This window comes from Triturus cristatus, chromosome 5_1 (genome assembly GCF_964204655.1).
Source record: "Triturus cristatus chromosome 5_1, aTriCri1.1, whole genome shotgun sequence".
Taxonomy (NCBI): Eukaryota; Metazoa; Chordata; class Amphibia; order Caudata; family Salamandridae; genus Triturus; species Triturus cristatus.
In genome coordinates this window covers 585,039,979-585,054,954 of record NC_140587.1, presented here as the reverse complement: position 1 = coordinate 585,054,954, position 14,976 = coordinate 585,039,979, and the positions used below count along the sequence as shown (strand labels likewise).

General features: G+C 42.2%; 1 protein-coding gene across 5 annotated transcripts in view; it reads left to right on the top strand.

The window, feature by feature from the left end:
- Nucleotides 1-14,976, top strand: part of TRIM55 (tripartite motif containing 55) — a 604,973-nt gene that overhangs the window by 39,673 nt on the left and 550,324 nt on the right. For all 5 annotated transcript variants that reach the window (XM_085605523.1, XM_085605520.1, XM_085605521.1 and 2 more), the window contains exon 2: nucleotides 8,063-8,235. In XM_085605523.1, coding sequence (XP_085461649.1) covers nucleotides 8,063-8,235 — 173 coding nt within the window. The remainder of the gene's footprint in view (nucleotides 1-8,062; nucleotides 8,236-14,976) is intronic.

The following is a 14,976-nucleotide window of genomic DNA, read 5'->3' as shown; positions in this document are numbered from 1 at the left end:
CTCGCTATGGTTGTAGTAGTGGCCAAAGTCTTGACAGTACCTCCCTCCAAAAGGGGCTCCCCCAATTTTGGTTTCGAGGGATTGATCTTATGGAATTCCCTAATTAACTTGGGTGCATGCACATTAGAATGAGGCTCCCACGATCTTTCCTCAGGGCCAAACCCTTTCCAATCAACCAAGTAATGCAATGTATTTCTGGAGATTTTTGAGTCTAAAATTCTGCTCACTTCGAATTCATCTCCTGACTCCACTCTAACAGCGGGGGGGTTTGGTTTCAGTCTTGCATTAGGAGGACCTTTTTTTAGCAATGATATGTGAAAAGCTGGATGGATCTTTAACTGTTTAGGAAGTTGTAACCTCACCACTACTGGATTAATAATCTTAAGGACCTTGAAAGGACCGAGGAATCTCGGCTGAAACTTTCTATTCCCTTTTAGTCGCAGATGTTTAGTGGACAACCAGACTTGATCTCCCACCACAAACTGGGTGCCCACCCGTCTCTTCTTATCTGCCTGTCTTTTGTAGGACTCTTTTGCCTTGAGTAAGTTTGCTTGTGCCCTTTTATATGAGTTCTTCAACTCCCTCACCAAGGGGAAACGTGAGGGGAAACACTAGACCGCCGACCTGCTTTGGATCTGTGCTCATCTGCGCGGCCATTTTCCTCACCTGAGTTTCTTATCATTGTTAAGCAGTGTTTCAACAGGATTTTGGGCGTCATACACTTTCGTTTCCTGCACGGATACTTAATTTGTTTTGTCCATGAGTTACCTCTCGCTATGGTTGTAGTAGTGGCCAAAGTCTTGACAATAGAAGACAGGAGCTAAAACTATATCAACAATAAAAGGAATATATCACTAAAGCCTGCTCTCCATCTGAAGCAGATTTTAAAGGAGAGCGAGATATATCAGTGTGCTGATCTTGAGTGAAAGTAGATACTATTTGTAAAGCAGAGGTTTTGTCTTCATGCATGCGAGTTATATGTTCAATATATCTGCCACCATGGTGAGCCTCGCCGACATTGCGGCGTCTGTTGTCTGTCGACTGTTGAGGAAATTTAGGACCTTGAGAAATCTGTTGCGTAGGAGTATGTTCTATGTCCATTTCCTGTGTTCTCATGTCGTCCAGAAAGTGTTGCAAATCCTCTGGGTTATAAAAGTCTTTTGAGTCACAATTTTTGTGTTATGTGAAAAAGCGCTGGTTCAAATAAACCATATTAGATATCCATTACACGCAGCTGGGATCTCATAGATAGGAAGGCTTTTCTTCTTTCATTAGTTTCCCTTGAAAAGTCAGCTGCCATTCGGATTTCGTGACCATCATAGATGTATGAGCCTTGTGTGCGTGCCGTCATTAATAATTGCCTCACTTGTTCATGTCTCAAGAAGCAAGCAATGAGGGGTCTTGGATGGGTATCCAAGTCTTTGCATGGTGGACCAATACGGTGCGCACGTTGAATTTCTAGCAAGGGATCAAATGGAATACCAATCAATTTGGGAAGAATATCACACAAAAATGCTCTGGCATTCTGACCTTCAACTTTCTCTGGAAAGCCGAAAAAACAATTATCCCTTCTGCTGCAATCTTCCACGTCAACCAACTTGCTGCAGAGGAGCAATAATTCTTGATCTCTGTTTTGCACTGACTCAAGCCTGGTTTCTACCACTGTCAATCGTTGGTCCAACCCCTCAGTTTTATTGTAAAATTGTACAATGTCTGCTCTAATTGACTTTGTCTCTGTTGCAAGAGAAGAAATGTCCATATCTGTCAAATGACAGCTGATTGTCGAAATTTCTTGTAGAATGCGGTCCATAGTTTCCCCTGATACTGTAGTTTAGGCAGCCTGTGATGGGCTAGATGATGGTGAAGCTGAACCCTTCACAGACATACTGCGTGATTGTTTAAGTACATCTGCAAACAGTAGTTGTTTAGAAGGTTAGTTCTCGCTCTTATTGTTAGGCATTCGTGAAATGTCTTGTATAGTTAGAAATAATATGAACAATATTAACTCGTCTATTATCTGAAGTAGAACAATTCTTGTATTTGTTTATAGTTGTTACTTAGTATTAAGGAGACACCCTCTAATTGACTCTGAGTGAGGTAAACTACAAGATGGTCTCTACAGACTTGTAAGGCGGGAATCCAGGATCAAGCAAGGACTATTATCTCTCAAGTGTACCAAATCACAGTGGGTTGCTTCTTTGATGCAAGGCCACCTTTCCAACTGACATAATTCTTCCATAAGCGATCTTTACAATTTCATGAACCAGTCTTAGCCAAAAAATTTGAAGACTTTGCCACTTCTCCTCAATTATAGATGAAGTAACATCTCACATTAGTGGCAGCAGCAGTGTGGAAATCATTGACAGAATTTGTCTCAGTCTAGTTATGGATATCCTGTATAACAATTCTCCACTTCAAAATACTGTTTGCAAGTTTCCATACATAGAGGTATGTAGGAAGTAGAGACAGGATATTTAGTTTTTTTTTTATCTAATTCAATATAATATCTTATCCTTTTTGTACACCTCAATACTGAGGGGAATATTGTTTCCTCAATAGTAATGCGCGTTATATCAGGAGACTCTCACAGAGGCTCAATATAAAATTGGCAGTATGCGCAGGACCTGAGGCACGTAGTACGTCACAGGGCCTAGCGGTATCTTTGTACCTCTGAGTCTCTCAAGAAAGTTAGCAGAATAAGGTCTGGAAGAATTCACTACACATCAAGACCCAGACCAGCCTCAACCAATTTAATCTCCTGATAAAGCGCCAGGGTATTTGTTCCGATTTAACAATAATCAGGAAATCCAGCCACCGAGTCCTTCTCTCTGGAGTATAATATGAAAAATGCCACAGAGCAACATCTGTAATATGAGGAGTGCTGACATAATCTGGCACTTCCAAGAATGAAAATCATTCAGAGGCTGTCAAAATGACCTTCTCCCTCAAAATACCAAGCACAATGCCCCAATCCATAAAAGGCTTACTTTTTTCCTTTGTTTTAAAAAGGTATTCAGAGGAGATTGCAGAATATTTCATGAAGGCGTTGAAATTGCCTACCATTTTGGAGGAACCGGAGCCGAAGAGGACGTCTTCTGTTCGAAGTCGTAATACACGCTATCAGGGAATCCTACTGAGTGCGACGAGCGGGGCACACAATGTACGTGAGGTCCGAGGCTTTTGTTATGACGCAAGGCCTAATTGCCCTCTGTCACCTCAAATGAACTTCCACTCAGAATGAACACCAAAAGAGTACTCTGCTAAACAAAACACAAACTGATCACAGCCACGGTACATGGCTCTTGAAAACCGTCTTTGCAACAGCCCTGGCCGTCCTGTGAAGAACGCCACCTTCATTCAGAGTCCATCCTGAAGCGGAGCTCTGCATATAGGCAACCATCGTCCATCGTGGCCAGACTATGCCCCCAGTAAATCAATAATGATCAAATTGGAAAATTTATGTAAAACAAAATGGCTGTTTAAATACTTCTGTCCCCAGAAGACCTAGCACCTATAGATGAATAGTTGAGGGATCCAATAGGTAAAAAAGAGCACAATAAGCAATGGGGAACAAAGCTATTCTATGTGGGTAATCTGCATTGGTTATTGTCAGCACCAGAACCTCACACCTCTGTCCATAGTAATGAAGGAAGGTTTTTGATAAGATTCTAATGGTCAAAGCACCTGTCAATAAACATTTTTTCCAGTAAAATGGTGTCTGCTTTATTAGGTTAGGTATATTTTATATAACGTATGTTCCGTTTATAAATCGAAGTGGTCACCTTAGAGGTATGGTCATGTGTACCAGTGGACATCAAGTGAGTTTTAATCTGAATACCCAGGTTTTCAAGGATGATGATCAGATAGGCTCTGATGTTTTCTACTTGTTGGTTCCAAAGAATGCAGGACACGGTTTCCAAGTGGATCCTAGGATGTTTGGACAATTTGAGCTATCACTCAAATAGGACAATTAGAGATCTATGGTAAAGTAATATTTGAGTGTTTGCAAAATGAAAGGGGGTTTCTAACTGGTCAGAAGCTACGTGGGCTTTGCATAAAAAGTTTAGTTGGGTGAGTTAGCCAAGTTGGAACCAGTGCAGCATGGTCAAAGTGAAGCCTGAGTAGCAGAACACCAACACAACATGACATCCACACAAGCGTGGCTTACAAGGGACAGTGACTGTCAGGCTACATAAGGGAGAGGTCGATTTGCAAGTAGTAGAGGGCAGTACCCTAGGGGAGGCACATGATTGAGACAGCTGAAGGTCCAGTGGTTGCTTGGCCAGGAGTCGCTCACCTCCAGTCTAACATCCCGGTCACCACAAAAGGCAGCATCTTGTAAACGTGTGTGCTCACAGCATTCCAAATGTCCTCCAAAGTAAAGACTTGCAGCTGGCTGGACGAATCACCCCATATCCACTCCCCCTTCTGTTTCCCCCCTTCATCTCTAGCACCTTGATACAGCATAATACTTGCTGCTCAGCCTTGGAGCAACTTCTATCACTTCCTTGCATGCCGAACACCACCATGCCTGTACTGATATCAATACTTCCAGAACTCCTTTACTAGAAAGGCAGTGACAAGTCTGATGGCAGACGACAGTGCCTGCTTTAGGGCGGTGTGACTGGTACGGCCGCACTGGGCGCTGACCTCGGTAGGGAGTGCTCTGTTTAGCTATAACTTATGATTAAAAAATATCTTCAGCAGAGTTCCTGGTCTGTCCAACTTTCAGACAGCCATAAAAATGTCAGGATGACTCTTGTGGGCATCGGAGTGTTGTCCAGTGGCAGTTTTGATTCTCCAGAAAGTAGCACAGATGGTTAACGTACCTGCTGCAAAAACCAGATCTTTATTTTATGTGGCTAGCTGAGTGGATTACTGCTTTTGTTACAGACATCATTTTGTTAACCCAGTTCATAAGATTCAAACCTAATACAGAACAGTGACTGTTACAAACTATCATCAAAGAGCTGCATGCAAACTGCAAAAAAATGGTTAGGGCAGTATGGTTTTTTCCCCATTCTTTTATTATCTATTCATAATGTTGCAAAAAAGGTTCGTCTGGGTAGATATACATTCTTATTAGTAAAACCAGCCTTTACCAGTGCTTTAAAACAAATGAAATGTATGTGAGAGAGGGTGTAAGGAGAGATGAGGGGCGCTTTTGCCCTGTGATAGTGAGGGATTCCAAGGTGGTGGGCACCAAACATTATCGCACTGAGTGCTACCAGTGCTAAAGCTGGCCCGGCAGGCGCTTAAACAATCAGTGCCAGGTGGACGCTTCACCCCTGCAGGCCTTACCATTCATCAGCTGCTAACCTGAAACCCCTGGCATAGCATCCTTCATTCATTCATTCCCCATGTCATTGCCATTTCCTCACTCTCTTGCATTACTTCCAAACAAAATCACTGTAGTCCATGCCTCCTACTGAGGGGAAGGCTGTTTTAGCTGTGGTTCTTGGCCTCCATACCTACTTTATACTAATTAGCTGGTGCACCCATTATTTTGGCATGAATTTCAAATATTACAACATTTCCTCTGATTTACTGCAGTCTTATCTATCAGTGGAAGCACTGGTGGTGTCTGTACTGCAGCCTCTTGCAAACTGGTTACCTGTGTCACCAGTCCCCCACCCAGCACCTCATGATGTGATTCCTCTTGTGCCATGACCACAGTTGCATGCTGGAAACCAATGCTGTACCTAAACTTTATATTGCCATCGCCATAAAGCAGTCTGTGAGGTAGCACCTGTAGTGTCACAGTGCAAACAAGTGCCAATGTCCATGCCTTTTCCACTACAAACATAATTATGTGCTGTCTGCAGAAACTCCTGGCCACAACCAATATAGCCTTCAACACAACAGTTTATGAAGCATTACACATAGCCTCCAGTGCATGGCAAGAGTACCCAATCTGCCCTCACCACATGTATTATGCTCCTTAAGGTGCAGCGTTTTTGGAAATTTGGCCTTTCTGCAGGGTCACCCTGGATTTCTTGCCTTTTTGCCGAGCCATAATTTTGCTGGCTATAGAACTCTGTGCATTTTACCCCTGCTAACTATTGTAAAGTGAATGTGCTCCCTCTTTCAACATGATGAAAATGGTATACACTGGATTTATGTATTTAATTTGTCTATAAATCCCTAGTAAATGGTACCAAGTGTACCCAGGGCCAGTAAGTTAAATATGATTAGTGTGCTGCAGCACTCCTTGTGCCACCCACTGTAGTGACAGTATAAATATGACTGGAAGCCTGCTACCAGTAGTCTGGCTGTGCAAGTTTTAAACTGCAAATTAAGCCTGTCAAAATAACCCCTTTTGGCCTAAAACACGAATATTATTAAAATAAAAGATATTATTACCATACCTAACTATAGCGTCACTTTTACCCTTGTTCTTTTCTGTCAATTTCTAAATTTTTAAAAATATATAGCGATATTTTATTGCTATACGTAACGCTTGTGGCCAGGCCTTTGGCACTCCCCTCGCAGACAGTGAACATCATGCCTCCAAAGGCCAGCATGGGTTTGGCCACAGGGCCTGGCCTGCTGCCGGGCCCTACGTCCAACTCCTTGCAGGCAGTCATTTGCATTTGTCCATGAGCAGCGTGGGGTTGGCAGCGGTTTGTGCTCAGCAGGAGGTTAAGCGCAGGGTCTGGCACCCAAACTCCCACGTGCACACTTGGCTGAACATAGTGGGTGCCATTTTAAGTAAAAAAGAGCTCCTGACTTTGTCAAAGGCTCAGAACACCAAAATATAAAAAGCGGACCTATTGCTTTATGAAGGGATCAGAATACCAACATATATAAATAATACGTATTGTCTTTGACAGAAAATGACCAATAATAATAATTACATGTATATTTCAATAATTCACACAGTTCAATGTTTAATGAAAGTTATTGTCATTTAAAAAAATTAAAAAGCTTTATTTAAAAAAAAATATATATATAAACATGTCTTTGAGACTGTTTCAAATATTTTTCAAGCTCCAAGGGCGCTCTGCAGTCATGGATTTAATGACCCAGAATACTTACTTTTTGTTTCTTTAATATTGCTGAGGGCTGGTGCACTCCCTGCAACATTAAAAAAATGCTTGGACATGCTCCTCCCCCTCTTAGGGACATCACCAAGCTAGGCCTGGGAATTAAATTTCGCTCCGCTCACGAAGTTTGGTGAGTTTTCCCCACTCCGCACTGCACGCAGAGCATGGAGTTCTAAAAAACACAGCTGAGCGGAGCAGAGTTTGTTCCTCGCTCGCGCTTGCCAATGTTAAGTTGGAGAGCGCAAGCAAGGAAAATCTTACTCCAGACCACCTCATGGCAAGATTTCTCAACGCGGGTGGTCGCGGATGGTCCTTACTACTCGCGTTGAGAAACATTCCGTTCATATTGAGGGTGCTGCCGCTTGAGTAGCACATCTACTCGAGCAGCAGAAAGAAGCTGCGCCCTCTTGCGCTGTGTGTGGTGTCATTCATGCTAATTTTACAGTGCGGGACAAACACCTAGTGCTAAAAATCAGCAAGGACGGCACAACATAATGCACTCCGCCACTTGCAGAACTCCGCATAGCGTGGCGGCAGAGTTTATTAGTCATGCAGAACTCCGCAAACTCTGCCCAGGCCTACACAAAGCTTAAAAAAATTAAGTCTAAAGAGCCCTTGCAGGGAAATATGGTCCACTTCTTCAAGAAGCAGTGACTAATAAATGAGCAGGTCTTATCGCTCATTTCCCCATTCCCCCAATGATTTTGGGTTTCGTTGGTGCCCATAGTGGCCCTCGTGGCCTGTTTTTATTTGGTGAGTAGACAGAACTCATCACTGCTTGGTGGAGCCAACAACCTGATTAAAGCGCTAGACTGCCAAGTCAAAGAGGGCATGTTTGGGGACACAACAATTCACCTAAGTAATGCGGATATAACAGTTTTATGGGGAATTATGCCAGGAGTGTTTGAGACCAGGCAACCAGTGAAGGGGCGGGAGGAGCTGGATTTCTATTTTATAGACAGTCATTTATTTTTAAAATTACAATTAATGCTATTTTCATTGCTTGGAAATAACAGGCCTCAAATTCGTACCTGCCAACAAGAGGAGGCACCACAGTGGCATCTGGAGGCCGATTCAGGTGTCCCTCCTGCAGACATGAAGTGATTCTGGACAGACATGGCGTGTATGGACTCCAGAGAAATCTTCTGGTGGAAAACATAATTGATATCTACAAGCAAGAATCTACCAGGTACAGACTGCTGAAATGTTGATGGTTAATGTGTATATTTGTACCTTGGCCGTTGGTGTCAGCGTCGTCAGGAGCTAAGATTTGTCTTTGAAATGGAAACAATTTACTATTTGTACTACGATCATGGATCGAGGGAAGGGTGGGGCTCTAGGGGCTGGGAATATGTACTTCTGGATCCCATCCGATCTTCACTACTGGCAACAGCACACAGTCTGACAGACCTGTAATTTGGTGTTGCCCACACTTCACAGCAGGACTTCACTGCCATTTATGACACAGTTCTATCTCCTCTGAGCAGAGCTGTTGATCTTTTAATTAACTCTACCTTCCCTTTTTAGCAGGGCTCCTGTTCCATTAATGGACAGTATCAAAATTTGTCGCAGAATAGAAATCGATTTATTTGATTGCCCCAGCACTGCTTTGTAGGTATGCCTACCTTATCTTTAATGGGACAATACCAGTCCTTCTCCACCGGGCTGGTAATTTTTTATGGAGACCACATGCATTTCTCAGCCTGATCAATCAAAACACAGATAATTCAATTCTTTAAACATTGTATGTCACAATTCAATGTATAAGAGTAGAAGAGACACAACTGGCAGATGTTGTATGACTGTGTAACTGCGCCTGTCCCCATTTTGAGTACTTGAAGTGATCAGGCATGCTCATTTAAAATAAACCTTTAATCATTTACTTGCTAATCACTACTCGACATTTTGAGGAGCTAGGCAACCTGTTCATGGAAACGACTTTGTAATTCAAGCCCTTCATAACTAAGGACCTAATTTAGAGTGTGTTGGACAGGGTACATTTAGAGTTAGGCAGAACCCAAGCTTTCCATCGATGAAACCCCCCATTTTAAAGTGGACAGTGGAATGTCCTTTTTTCTATCCCTCACTGTCAAGTAAAACCTAGCAGTGAGGCACAGAAAAAAGCAAATGGCCCCTACACCCAGGAAAAAAACTCCCACGGACTGGGGGCTCATTATTTTTTTGTTTTTCAGAAACAACCTGCTGCTTTGGGAGTTTGTGTCTGAAAAACAAAAATGTTTATACATTTGGTGGACAGCTGACAAAACGACAGCAGGCATCCATCAAATATTTTGTACCTGAAAAAGAACCACTATGAAGGCAGTTTTTTTCATGCTACAGAGATGACCACTGAGCCACCTTCCATCTCTAAATTTGGCAGACAGAGTACCATCAGCATGTCAGAGGTTATTACACTACTTCACACGTCAGATTCATAGTCAGGCCCATAGAAGTTTAACAAGTCTTGCATTATTATGCATGTGAAGTGGTCATACGTGTAGGTATCACATATCCTTGAGCATTAACTGTCCTCATGTGCTAAATCAAGTTGTTTTTATGGAATAATGTTTCTGGGTAAATAGTTAATTTCCACTGCTATTTACAAGTCTGCTAGTTAAATAGCAGGGATTATGCACTATTTGACCGATGGCTCTGTAAATAGGTGGCACATTTTATTATTGACCTAGCCAACTCCTAAATGGTAGAGATCATGTGCTATTTGCAAACAAAATATTCACAATTCCCCCAGTCACTGAAAAGATAGCAGAGAGTATGTACTTACTATTTGGTCGGTATGTGTGTGAAAAGCAATGAAGCTTCACTATTTACTCAGCTACCGACTATATATCAGAGATCATGTACTCTGAAATTTGGCTTGCAGTCATGTAAATAGCAAATAAGCTTCACTATGTAAACATCCGCCAACTAGATAGCAGACATCATGTACTATTTGGCCGGCAGACGAGTAGAAACCAAAGAGGCTTCACTTTGTACCCAGCCATTGACTAGATAGCAGAGATCATGTACTATTTGGCTGCCAGCAGAGCAAACAGCAAAAACAATTCACCATTTACCCAGCTGCCGACTTAAAGGCAGAGATCATGTACTATTTGTCTGGTGGGGTGTAAAATGCAAAGAAGCTTCTTCATTTACCCAGTTCCAGATTAGAAAGCAGAGCTCATGTACTAAAGCCAGTGGGTGTGCAAACAGCAAAGAATGTTTACTGTTTACCTGGCCACCAACTAGATATTAGAGATCATGTACTGTCTGACTCGCAGGTCTGCAGACAGCAAAGAAGCTTCACTGTTTACCCAGCCATGACTAAATAGCAGAGACCATGTACTATTTGGCCAGCAGTCATGCACACAGCAAAGAAGCTTCACTATTTACCCGGCCATGACCAAATAGCAGAGACCATGGACTATTTGGCTGGCAGCCATGCACACAGCAATGACGCTTCACTATTTACCAAGCCACTGACTAGATAGCAGAAATTATGTAATATTTGTCTGGCAGCCATGCAAATAGCAAACAAAATTCATTATTTCCCCGCTGTCAGCTAATTGTCAGAGCTCGAACTATTTGGCCGGCGGCAATGCAAACAGTAACAAAGCTTTGGTAACAACTGTTTACACAGCCACCAGGTAAATGGAGAATTTTCTCCACTATTTACTCTGTTGTTGGATATATAGAAGAAATTAGTTAATATTATTTAATATTTTGCACTTGGCCTGAAAAATAGCAGAGAAAGGTTGCTATTTACTGGGCGGAATAGTATAGATTCTGCCCTGGTTGCCTAGCAGTTGTGCAAATAGCAGAATAAACTTTACTGTTTATCTGGCGGCTGGCTAAATAGCAGTAGTCAGAAGTTAAGTAACCAGCAAAAAAAAAACTTACATCATTATCTGGCTGCTGGCAAAACTGCAGCCATTATTCACAATTTGGCCAGCAGTCATGCAAATAACACATAAATGTTATTTTTTTTCTGGCTGCTGGTTAAATAGCAAATACTATACACAATTTCACTAGTGGATAGAATTGCAAATAACAGAGGAACTTCACTATTTACCTATCTGGTATCTAAACAGCTTAAAGTTTGAGTTATTATGCCTTATGCAGATCTCAACAGATACTGACCACCAGTTAGAACTACAAACAAGGAGTAGATATAATTGGCACCCATCTCCTTATGAAAGTTAGGATCCTGATGTATTATTATTTCATTTGAAAAATATGGTTGCACATTGCACATACACGTTTTGCAACTGGAATAGTATTTTACAAACCGGCCTATGAACTATTAGGTCGGCTCACAAAATACTTAACCCCAGTGGGATCCAGAATGATCTGCCTAATTAATATTAGGCAGGTGCCCATTTTTGACACTCTGTGAAAACACAGGGATGGTGGCCGCAAGGGAGAGAACACCAACATTCCTATGACTGCATTCCAAAATAGAAAATTATTTTTGCTTTTTATAAAGTAGCTTATGTTCCTTAAAAGAACCATTGTTGCTTTTTTATTTAAAGAAAATGTTTTTGGTTTGGAAAACATCTTCCCCTTGAGGTTGCCAACATGATTCCCACAGGGAAAGGGCTGCTAAAGGGACCTCTTCCCCTTTGTAAATTAGGTATTAACCCAACTCGAAGTGTTGTTAGCTCATCAGTGGTTTGTGACCACATTTACAGTTGTAATCTATCAATACATTCCTAACTGAATTAGATAGGTAAAAAATCACAAAAGTCTTTTTATGAGTTAAAATAATTTTCCGACTCAGAAACACTTTTTTTACATAATGATTAGCACTTTTTGTGGTTGTAAACCCTGTGATTTCACAACATGAGGCTTTAGTGGTAAAACTGGTCTAGATGCAAGCTCTAACTTAAAGGTGGGCTTGGCTAAACTTTTAACTACGGAGGATTTGGATGAAAATTGAACAAAAGTTTTTGTTTCTTTTTCTTCTTGGATATGTATCAGCTTGCTGCTATTATCCCTGAACATTGTACTTTCTTATCTAAAACCTCAATAAAAAAAATAACAAAATAAAAATGAACAAAAATTACACCCATTTGTGTAATCTGAGGAAAAAATTCTACTGCAGGACCACAGGAACAACAAATTTAGCAGGTGTGAGCGGCTGCTGCTGTTCCTGTTCTGTTCAATTTAGTGATATTTTCTAACTGCAAAATGCATTCGTGAGTCCATTTTAAACGGGAGGGTGCATTTTGCACAAAGACAATAGTGCCAAATGCTGGGTTACACTCTTTGGTTAATTTTGCGCAATTTTGATGTGATTCCGTGTATTCCTTCTTCAACAAATTACAAAAGTTATGCCCACCCCTACTAATAGGCCTAGAGCCCCAAATATCCGAATATTCCAAAGTTATTTATATAGATATGCCACTGAATGCCACTCCATTGCACCATGGGCCAAGACCTAGTAACTTCAGAGGCCCTTTATGTAGCTGGCTTATGCTTTGTACATACTATTTCTCCTTTACGCTTATCTGCAGAGATAGCTAATGATAAAGGTAATTCCCCAGGCTCAGACGGCCTCACAGCAGCATTTTACAAAAGCTATGCAGACTTGTTACGCTATATGCTGAGGCTCAGGAAACAGGTATTCTACCCCCCACAATGAGAGAAGCAATTATACTATCATTGTTAAAGCCAGGGAAACCGCCTAACAAGAAAGATATGTATCGCCCCCTATCCCTGATCAATACATACACAAAAACATATGCCAAATTATTGGCAAATAGAATGTAACCCTTACTTCCCTTATTTGCTAGACACGACCAATCTGGCTTCATTCTGGGCAGGTCTATTGCGCATAACCTGCAAACTTTTTTGCGGTGCTACATTACTTGAATCCTCAGACACAGGCCCTGGCTGCACTTTTGGATGCCACCAAGGCTTTTGATTAGCTAGAATGGCAATATCTTTTTACAATATTAGCAAGATCAGGATTCAGTCGGCTGTATATTAATCAGATCAAACTGTTGTACACGTGCCCTACCACCAGACTTTAGGCTAAACAGGCTGATATTCCAACAACTGCCAATAACCCACAGCACAAGACAGGGATGTCCCTTATCCCCTCTACTTTTTGTGGTTGCTATGGAACCACTGGCTGCGAGACTTCGGCAGCACCATGCAAACAGGGGGCTGTGGGACATGAACTAAGGTAGGGTGGTGTCATGGCTGTAGGGAAAGTTGGAGACTTGGGCCAAGCTACCACTATCCTTAGCTGGGAGAATCGCTATGGCTAAAACGGTGGTCCTGCCCAAATGTTTATATTTATTCATTAACATCCCACTCCCACTTCGACAGGCATTCTTTAAAAAAATACGCTCTTTGTTAACATCTATGATCTAGGCGGGAAAGCAGGCTCACGTTAAGTGGGAACTTCTGACACTTCCTCTAGCACAGGGCGGACTTGGAGCCCCGGACATCCCGCAATATGCTTACTGCGCCCAAGCTTTATTCCTCCATCACTGGGTACATCATGTTCAATTCCAGCCCCATGTGGCTGTGGAGCTGGATAAAGCAGCACCCATTCCACTACAAGTTTTGTGATATCAACCTTTTAAATGACCGTGCAATGAGATAGACACAGTTGAGATATTACGTTGGAGCTAGGAGGGCCTGAGAAAAAGAGCTGTGCATGAGGTCCTGTATGCGCCTTCATTACCACTGGCACAAAACCCGATTATTCACCCACTGGAAGACAAAGGGTGTGTGGAGTTGGCTCTGGGTTTGGGAATAACCACATTCGCTGATTTATATCCAGGAGACAACTTCTGCCCCCCTCCAACAGAGCAAAATGGGGCAATGCCCACCTTCTCCTTGTTTTTATACCATTGGATAAAAGCGACTTGTAGACAGGTGCACACAACTTTCCCTAGGCCACCACTCACGCTACACGCACTTGAACACATACTGGCTGTCCCGTCACAATGCAGACTCATCACACGTTTGTACAGTACAATGCAAAACACGGCCCCGGTGTTGATGCCCACAGCGCTAACAGACTGGAACACCGAATTAAATCTTCTAATTTCTGAAGAACAATGGAAATTTTGCTGCGCCCAATTGCAGATGCTATCTCCTAACTATAAGCTGAAACTCATACACTTTAAATTCCTGCATAGATTCTACAGAACACCTGCCCAGATACACTGTATGGGACGACTAAGGCCTGATGCTGGTTGCCGGAGGTGCAGGGCTGAACCTGCAACATTTTTGCATTTAGCCTGGAGTTGCCCTCCTGTAGCAAAATACTGGGCTGATATTTTTGGCATAATTATAGAGGCCCTAGGGACACCCACTGACCCTACACCACTGATAGGCATACTGGGGTATGTGAAGGAGACCCTGGCGGACAGACGGAAACTGCATGCTATGCTACTACTTCTGGCAAAGAGGAGAGTGGCTATGCATTGGGGGAAACCTTGTGCACCATCAACATGGGTGCAGGACATTGCCTATTGCCACACGCAACTCTTGACATACTGGGAGCTTATGCCCACTGCCTCCAGACCAAAAGACATCTGGGTCCGATTTTTGAAAGGATTCGCACCAACCAAGCTGAAGATACTGTTATATCCAACTCTGGCATGGCAGAACCCAATCTTTAGACCTATACCACTGTGCATAAGAATCGGTACACTGTAATGCATATACAACGCTTTTTGTTTTAGGTAATCGAATGGTGAAATGAAATGTGATATGTAGGCTCACTATGATGACAATGTTCCTTAGACTCACTGACCTCACACACATCTGTAAGACTTGCTGTCCTGTGAGTTAACTGTTAAGTTTACTGTTGAGATTTAACTCATACTATGTTCATTATTGATTTCAATCAATATTCTCTGTTATGAATATAAAATGCCAATAAAAGTAATGATCATGATAATTAGAACCT